Raw genomic sequence first — 9,532 nt, 5'->3', positions numbered from 1 at the left:
GATTTCGGCGCTTTCATGTCTATGATTGCTTTTGTTTTTTCCGGGTTTACCTAAATGCCTTTTTGAGATATGAGATAACCGAGGAGTTTCCCCGCCGGGACCCCAAAGGCGCATTTGTCTGGGTTTAGCTTGAGCTTGTATTTCTTTAGCTTGGTGAAAACTTCTTCCAGGTCTTTCGCGTGGTCTTCCACCTTTTTGGAGTTGACGATGATGTCATCGACATAGACTTCAATGTTTCGACCGATCTGGTCCTTGAATACAAAATTCATCAACCGCTGATAAGTTGCCCCGACATTTTTTAATCCAAAAGGCATTTGTTTGTAGCAGTATGTGCCGCTATCAGTGACAAAGCTCGTTTTCTCTTCGTCTTGTTTGTTCATTGGAATCTGGTGGTATCCTTGGACAGCGTCTATGAACGAGTATACTTCGTAACCGCACGTTGAGTCGACCAACTGGTCAATGTTTGGCGAGGGGTAGCTATCCCTGGGGCATGCTCGGTTTAGGTCTGTGAAGTTTATGCATAGCCTCCATTTTCCATTCGGCTTTTTTATGAGTACCACGTTTGATAACCACTCCGGATAATATACTCTTCTGATGAAGCCTGCTGCTAACAGTTTTTCTACTTCGGCTCTAATGGCGATCTGTCTGTCCACTGCGAATGCTCTTTTCTTCTATTTGACTGGTTTGTGCTTTGGATCAACGTTTAGCTTGTGTGAAATTATTGCCGGATCCACCCCTTCTATCTCTCCTAGAGTGTTGACAAATTCTATTTCGTTTCTGACTAACATGTCAGTTATTTCCTGTTTTATTGGTTCGGGCAGGGCAGCGCCTATTTGGACTGATCTTGGTGTTACTCCTGTTAAATTAACCTTTTCTAATCTTCCATGAGGCTCAAGCTTGCCTTCATCCGGGTCCTGTATCTCCATTGTTTCGATAGCCAAAGTTTCCGACACCTCTCTCATTGATACCAAGTAGCACTGTTTGGCTATGTCTTGCCTTCCTTTTACTGTCACCACTCCTTCTTCGGTTGGTATTTTCATACATAAGTATTTGATACATGTGACTGCCCCGGTGTTGTATAGCATTGGCCTGCCGAATATTACATTGTAAGCGAGTGGCATGTTGACGACCATGAAAAGTGTTTTGAATTTCATTGTGATGCCGACTAGACCTCCTTTAGGTGAACCATTCTCTTTTCCTAATTCAACTGTTAATTCTGCTACTCCTTCTGCTCGCACCTGTGCGCCTCCTAGGCCAACTAGGGGAGTTTTGACTGGGTTTAGATTTAGGACCGAGCATCCTATGCCGAGGTATGCCTGCTTTGTGATGAGGTTGACTGAACTCCCCTCGTCCACCAATTGTCTCATTACCCAGAAATTTTCTGTTAGGCCTGAGATCACTAAAGGGTCTTCGGGGAGAGGTTTCGCCGCTGATATGTTCATTACCATTCTTTGCCTTTTGCGCCGTCCTTGTTTATACTCGGGGTCAGCCATTCCACCAGCTATGGTGTTGATTACCCCGGATATGTTTTGCCTTTTTGGTGGTGGTGCTTCTTCCCTTTTTCCACTGTGCTCGCCTCGGTTTCCTCCTCCTTAGTTGTAATTTTTATTTTGTGCTACAAAGTCTTTTAAATGACCGACTTTTACCAAGCGGTCGATTTCTTTCTTTAGGCTCCCACATTCGTCAGTGACGTGGCCATGACCATCATGGAATTGACAGTATTTCTTTCTTTCCCCCTCATACTGCAGCTTTGGTGGGTATCTTACTGGTTCATTGTTGTTTTGAATCCACATTAAAATGTGTGATCTTGGTGTATTAAGCGGGATGAAAGCTTGGTCTTCTACTTTCACTGGTCGGTGTGGTTCCATTCGTGGTAGGGCAAACTGCCGTTGCTCTTTTGGCCTGAATCGGTCATTCCTGGCAGGTGGATTGAAAGTTATTCTCGGTGTTTGGAACTGTGCTGTTGTTTGTGTAGCTTTTCTTCGTTGTTCTTCATCCAGATTGATGTAATTCCAAGCTCGGTCCATGAGCTGAGAGTAGGTTTGCACCGAATTTGTTATCAGGTTGTCTCGAAATGCCATCATTCTTGTGTTATCTTTCATTGCATCTATTACGGTATCATCATTCAAGTTTTCTACCTCGACAGCTTCGGCATTGAATCTGCCGATGTAACTTTGTAGACTTTTTCCGGGTTTCTGGTAGCAAAGTTTGAGATCACTGGATTTCTTCTTCTGTTGTATGCTCGGTGCGAAATGAGTTCGAAACGCTCTTGCTAGCTCGTCGAAGCTTCGAATAGAGCCTTCTTTCAGGCTTTGGTACCAGATGGCTGCCGATCCTTTTAGGGTTGTTGGGAAGAGTTTGCAGACGGCGGCTTCGGACAAGCTTTGTACCATCATGACCACTTGAAAACAGCTCAAGTGTGTGATCGGGTCCCCTGTGCCATTGTAGTCGTCCAACTGTGGTGTTTTATAGTTTAACGGGAAGGGCTCATCTCGTATCTCGGCTGAAAGTGGGTTTCCGATGTTTAAAAAACTCGTGTTTCTCGGCTCTTTCATTCTGAATTTATCTATTTCGCTCCTTACCCTTTCAGTAATTTCTTGCTCTAGATTCTTTTTCTTCAGTGAGTCGGCACCTGAGCTGTGCACGCTTTCTTCAATTTCGACCCATTTCGGTATCTTTTTCTGCCCTTCTGGTGTTTTTTGTCCGGTTTGTAGCCCCTGCCCTTCCTTTGGGTTTTGCTCGTGCAGATTTTTCTCGTCGTTTGCTTCCTCGGGTGTTGTTTGGCCTTGGTAGAATTCCTATGGATGAGGGGGTGCGGCTGGTATGTACGGTGGGGTGGTAATATTGCCTTAAGATGTTGTGGCGGCGGTTGGTCGGGCATGGGCTTGCTGCACTTGTTGGAGGAAAGCTAACTGCCGAGCATGAAACTCAATGTATTATTGTATTTGTGCTGGTGTAGGGTTTTGGATTTCTATGGTTGTCGCCGGCCTGGGAGAGGGGGTGGTGCTTGGAGTGAATGTGAGATTGATGGGGGTTACGCCCGGTCTCAAGGAAATTTTTTGGGTAGTTTGCTACATGGGTGTGAAGTATGATGCTAGGGGAATGCTCCCTGGCAGTGGCATCCCCATGGGTACTGAGTGGTGACTCCAGATGTAGTGCCCAAGTGGGTGCCTCCTCCTGACGTTGTAGCCAGGCATAATGAGCTTTCCCCTGTGGCCCTTCGTGGTGGTGCATTGAGCCCCTCTCCTGTTCTTTTATCGTGTATCATGTTCTCTGGTGGCGAGATCATCTCCCTCTACTCTGCTCATCCTATCACCCTCCGGTGAGATAGAAAGGAGGAAACTTTCTTACTTTCTTTCCCACAGACGGCGCCAAATGATAACTTGTGAAATCGCGGTACGTCTCTGATCTGGTGGAGGTTTCACGATCGTACCTGAAAGGCACAACACAATCGTAAGAAGGGTGCCGGAAGGGGATTCCGGCAAACCACTCCGACGGTCTAGTCAGTTGATGTTTTAGTAAGAGAAAGAATAAGAAGTGAAAGGGAGTTAAGAGTTGAGAGAAAAAGAGAATTAACCTTTTCACCTACTTTTTCTTCACCTTTTATACTATGTCTTTGTTTCTCTTTGTCTAGGCCGACAGGTCTGATTTCATTCTCTTTGTCTGTGCAGATATTGTCTGGAATGTCAGGGTACGTTCTGACAGATTGGGTTCTTTGTACTCAGTGAGAGGTGAACTCTGACGAGACCGAGATGCTGTTATAGTGTATGTTGCTCGGTGTGACCGAGATGGTGCATTCTATGTGTTTTATTCGGTTGAACCGGGATGACCATATGATATGTCTTAAACGGTTGGGCCGAGATGGAGTTTTGACGATGTAATGTGCCTTGTTCGGCTATCCGTGGTGTTTTTATGGTGTGCCTTGTTCGGTTTGTGCTCTATTTTCAGAGTGTTCATCTGTGTTGTTATCATTTCATATTCAAAATCGTGGGCACTATCATATCATCACTAATAGTCTAAACACACTAGCCTAACTCAGTTACTAGTGATCACACAGCCTATTGACACCCAATAGGTAGCTAGTTTCTTCGGATGGTACACTAGATTCTTATATATAATCTTTGATAAAACCATATATCATATCAACAAATCATATAAGATGAGATGCCTTTAAATATAATACATAAGATATACTATTAAATAACTTTTATAGATAATACACAAAAGTAAAATGCAACTCACTTGAACTGCTATCCAATCTATAACGTATTCGATATGATAATATGCTTCTACTAATCCACGTCCGCTGACCTCACCGCTTGCTGACACGTCTGTTACATATTGGTTAAAGTTTAACAGTTAGAGGTGAATTTTGTATTGTATGCTTACTATCTTTCAATTCTTGTTTTAATTCCATTCTTAATGTGATTCGTGAATCCGATAACCTTAATCGCATTTCACGGCTCAATGAATACCGCTTCTTGTATTCACTTGATCTTATAACTCTCTTAACATTTTCTATCTCGAATGTAAACGCTTAAAAATATCGAGCTTAATTTTTAGTTTATGTCTCTCGGGGTTCGTGATTCATTTTAAAAGGCTAACTCTATAAAAATCGGAAGTGTAGGTCGAATAGGGGCAAAAATGCCCAATACGTCCTTCAAGTCGGCTGTGCGGGCGCACAAGAGACAATGTGCATCTGCACAGTACACTGTGCATCCGCACAGTTATGTCACAATCCAAATTATTGAGCCGCGACCGGCGCTAGGGAATGGGAGTGGTAGCTCTAAAACACGTAACAAGCCTAATACTGTTTTAAATTTTACGCAAATAAAACGTATTATAATATATAAAACATTTTCAGAAAACTTGCTTAGATAATAAAATTAGAGAAATTAAAATATTATATTACTTTCCTGAAAATGTTTGCAAAACGATTCGTAGAAACCATGGTCTTACAACGCGATATCTCATATCCAGCATTGCCATGGTCTTCCACACATGGCAATTGGTTAAAGAAATCAAACGGATGAAAACATCATCTTTATAAATCGTGTCAGAGTTTACATTATAAAATACCGTTTGAAGTCAAATCATAAATCTTATTGGACATAAATGATACTTGTAAGTTGAATTAAAACGAATAAGTAATCATTTGATCAAAAGATAAGTTAAAACAAAGATTTGTATTAAATAAAGAAATGAGGGACTAAAGAGGAGATTTAGCCAAACTATATAAGACGTGGATTATGAAATGAATTTTCATTCCATCAGAAGCATCCAGAGAAGTGAAGAACGAAGGAAAACGGCTATCAACTTCGATCCGCCACCGTTTCGCCATTTCTCGTCCTAATCGCATGATTTTTGTTCTGTTGCTTACATAAAATCGATACCTACCATCCCCAAGCTTCTTATCGAGGTAAGCTTAACGTTTTAATTCTGGTTTTTGAAGAGTTATGGTCTGTTTTAGTTTAAAAGAGTTGTGGTCGAATCGAACTCGCAAAAATCACATTTTTATAGTCGTTTTTTATCATTTAGAGTTAGGTTTTGTGAGGTATTGGCTTAGAAGCTTGATAGAATTGATTGGAGGACGTCGGAACGGCCCGGGAATTGATTTTTGCGGGACATTGTGTGGGGCACGGCCGTAATGCAGGCGTTCTCCCGCACAAGACGGCGGCGCGCCCGCACAAGCGGGCGAGGCATGCTAAAAAGGTGAAACGTTTGAATTTGTTTCGCTACGTTTTAAACGTTTGGATTGGTTTCGTAATGTTTTAAACGTTTGGCTTAAATCGCTAAAAAGGTGGAAACAAATGCAGACGTTTCACCTTTTTAGCATTTCACATTGTTAGTGATTTAATACAAACGTTTAAAATGTTACGAAACAGATCCAAATGTTTAAGACGTTACGAAATGAAATCCAAACATTTTAAATTTTTTGCGATTTAAGCAAAACGGTTTACCTTTTTAACGATTTATGTCAAACATATAAAATATTACTAAACCAATCCAAACGTTTCACATTTTTAGCGATTTAAGCCAAACGTAACTTTTGTAAACGTTTGGCTTCAATCGCTAAAAAGGTGAAACATTTGGATTGGTTTCGTATAAATCGCTAAAAAGGTAAAACGTTTGATTTTGTTTCGTAACGTTTTAAACGTTTGGCTAAAATTGATAAAAAGGTGAAATGTTTGGATTTGTTTCGTAACGTTTTAAACGTTTGGATTAATTTCATAACGTTGTAAACGTTTGGATTTTTTTGTAACGTTTGTAAACGCTTGGCTTATATAGCTAAAAAGGTGAAACGTTTTGATTGAAACGTTTGCAAACGTTACGAAGCAAAACCAAACGTTTCACATATTTAGCGAATTAAGCCAAACGTTTATAAACTTTACGAAATAAAACAAAACGTTTCGCATTTTTAGAGATTTAAGCCAAACGTTTAGAAACATTACGAAACAAATCCAAACATTTAAAACGTTTTGAAACAAATCCAAACATTTAAAACATTACAAAAAAATTCCAAACGTTCACCTTTTTAGCGATTTAAGCCAAACATATAAAACGTTATGAAACCAATCCAAACTTTTAAAACATTATGAAACAAATCAAAACGTTTCTTCTTTTTAGCGATTTAAGCCAAACATTTACAAACTTTATGAAAGAAATCCAAACGTTTCACATTTTTAACGATTTAAGCTAAACGTTTAAAACGTTACGAAACAAATCCTAATGTTTCACCTTTTTAGTGATTTAAGCCAAAAAAATTACAAACGTTACGAAATAAATCCAAACGTTTCACCTTTTTAGCGATTTAAGCCAAACGTTTACAAACGTTACAATACCAATCTAAACGTTTACAAACATTACGAAACAAAATCACATGTTTTACCTTTTTAGTTATTTAAGCCAAACGTTTAAAACATTATGAGACCAATTTAAACGTTTCACTTTTTTAGCGATTTAAGCCAAACGTTTACAAACGTTAGGAAACAAACCCAAACGTTTGGCTAAAATTGCAAAAAAGATGAAATGTTTGGTTTTGTTTTATAACGTTTATAAATGTTTGGCTTAAATAGCTAAAAAGGCGAAACATTTGGATTTGTTTCGTAACGTTTGTAAACATTTGGTTTAAATCCCTAAAAAGGTGAAACGTTTGGATTTGTTCCGTAACGTTTTAAACGTTTGTATTGGTTTTGTAACGTTTTAAACTCTTGGCTTAAATCGCTAAAAAGGTGAAACGTTTGGATTTGTTTTCCCCTTTTTAGCAATTTAAGCCAAACGTTTAAAACGGTACGAAACCAATCAAAATGTTTAAAACGTTATGAAACAAATCCAAACGTGAAAAGTGGAAACGTTTGGTTTGGTTTTGTAATGTTTTAAACGTTTGGCTTAAATCGCTAAAATGGTAAATGTTTGGTTTTGTTTCGTAACGTTTTAAACGTTTTGATGGTTTCGTAACGTTTTAAACGTTTGGCGACAATCTTTAGAAAAGTGAAACTTTTGGATTTGTTTCGTAACTTTTGTAAACTTTTGGCTTATATCACTAATAAGGTGAAACGTTTGGATTTATTTCGTAAAGTTTTAAACGTTTTTGTTTTGTTTCGTAACGTTTTAAATTTTAGATTGGTTTCGTAATGTTTTAAACGTTTGGCTCCCTAAAAAGGTGAAATATTTGAATTCGTTTCGTAACGTTTGTAAAGGTTTGGCTTAATCGCTCAAAAGGTGAAACGTTTGGATTGGTTTCGTACCGTTTAAACGTTCCATCTTTTTAGCGATTGAAGCCAAACGCTACGAAAAAAATGAAAATGTTTCACCTTTTTATCGATTTAAGCCAAAAGTTTTAAATGTTACGACACCAATCAAAACGTTTGAAACATTACGAAACAAATCCATACGCTACGAAACCAATCCAAACGTTAAAAACGTTATGAAACAAATCCAAACGTATCACCTTTTTAGCAATTTAACCCAAACGTTTAAAACATTACGAAACAAATCCAAACATTTCACCTTCTTAGCGATTTAAGCCAAACGTTTCGTAGAGTTTGTAAACGTTTTGAAAAAAACCCAAACGTTTCACCTTTTTAGCGATTTCAGCAAAACGTTTACAAACATTGCAAAATAAATCGAAACGTTTCACCTTTTTAGCGATTTAAGTCAAACGTTTACAATTGTTATGAATCAAATCCAAACTTTTCACCCTTTTAGCGATATAAGCCAAACTTTTAAAACATTATGAAACAAATCCAAACGTTTAAAACGTAACGAAACAAATCCAAACGTTACACCTTATTAGCGATTTAAGTCAAACGTTTACAAATTTTACGAAACAAATGAAAACGTTTCGCCTTTTAGCGATTGAAGCCAAATGTTTTATACGTTACGAAACCAATCCAAATGTTTAAAACGTTACAAAAAAATCCAAACATTTCATCTTTTTAGAGATTTATGCCAAATTTTGACAAACGTTATGAAACAAATCCAAACTTTTCACCGTTTTAGCGATTTAAGCCAAACGTTTAAAACGTTACGAAACCAATCCAAACGTTTAAAACATTATGAAACAAATCCAAACGTTTCACCTTTTTAGCGGTTTAAGCCAAACATTTACAAACAATACGAAACAAATCCAAACGTTTCACCTTTTTAGCGATTTAAGTGAAACGTTTAAATCGTTACAAAACCGATCTAAACGTTTAGAACGCTACGAAACAAATCCTAACATTTCACCTTTTTAACGATTTAAGCCAAACATTTCAAACGTTACGAAACAAATCCTAACATTTAACCTTTTTAGCGATTTAAACGAAACATTTAAAACGTTATGAAACAAATCCTAACATTTCACCTTTTTAGCGATTTAAGCCAAACGTTTAAAACGTTTCGAAACAAAGCTGAACGTTTCACCTTTCGCGATTTAAGCAAAACGTTTAAAATGTTATGAAACCAATCCAAACGTTCAAAACGTTACGATACAAATCCTAACGTTTCCCTTTTTTAGCGATTTAAGCCAAACGTTTACAAACATTATGAAACAAATCCAAACGTTTAAAATCTTATGAAACCAATCAAAACTCTAAAAATGTTATGAAACAAATTCGAATATTTCACCTCTTTAGCCATTTAAGCCAAATGTTTAAAACGTTGTCAATACAAATCTGAACGTTTCACCATTAGCGATTTAAGCCAAACGTTTAAAACGTTATGAAACCAATCCAAATGTTCAAAACGTTACGATACAAATCCTAACGTTTCACCTTTTTAGCGATTTAAGCAAAACGTTTACAAACATTACGAAATAAATCCAAACGTTTAAAACGTTATGAAACCAATTAAAACTCTAAAAACGTTATGAAATAAATCCAAACATTTCACCTTTTTAGCGATTTAACACAAACGTTTAAAACGGTACAAACAAATCAATCCAAAAGCTTAAAACGTTACGAAACAAATCCAAACGTTTAAACGCTTAAATTTTACGAAATCGATCCAAACGTTTAAAACGTTACGAAACAAATCCTAAAGTTTCACC

At 37.8% G+C, this 9,532-nt stretch overlaps 1 protein-coding gene across 1 annotated transcript; it reads right to left on the bottom strand.

Moving 5' to 3' along the window:
- Positions 1–1,592: 1,592 nt before the first annotated feature.
- On the bottom strand, positions 1,593–2,881 carry LOC126681775 (uncharacterized). The gene is made up of 2 exons (XM_050377325.1): positions 2,849–2,881; positions 1,593–2,798 (listed from the first exon to the last, which is right to left on the bottom strand). Exons 1-2 carry the CDS (start codon positions 2,879–2,881, stop codon positions 1,593–1,595), a joined length of 1,239 nt encoding a protein of 412 aa, XP_050233282.1.
- Positions 2,882–9,532: the final 6,651 nt, after the last annotated feature.

Source organism: Mercurialis annua, linkage group LG5, assembly GCF_937616625.2.
Source record: "Mercurialis annua linkage group LG5, ddMerAnnu1.2, whole genome shotgun sequence".
NCBI lineage: Eukaryota > Viridiplantae > Streptophyta > Magnoliopsida > Malpighiales > Euphorbiaceae > Mercurialis > Mercurialis annua.
This window is presented reverse-complemented; position numbering and strand designations above follow the sequence as displayed.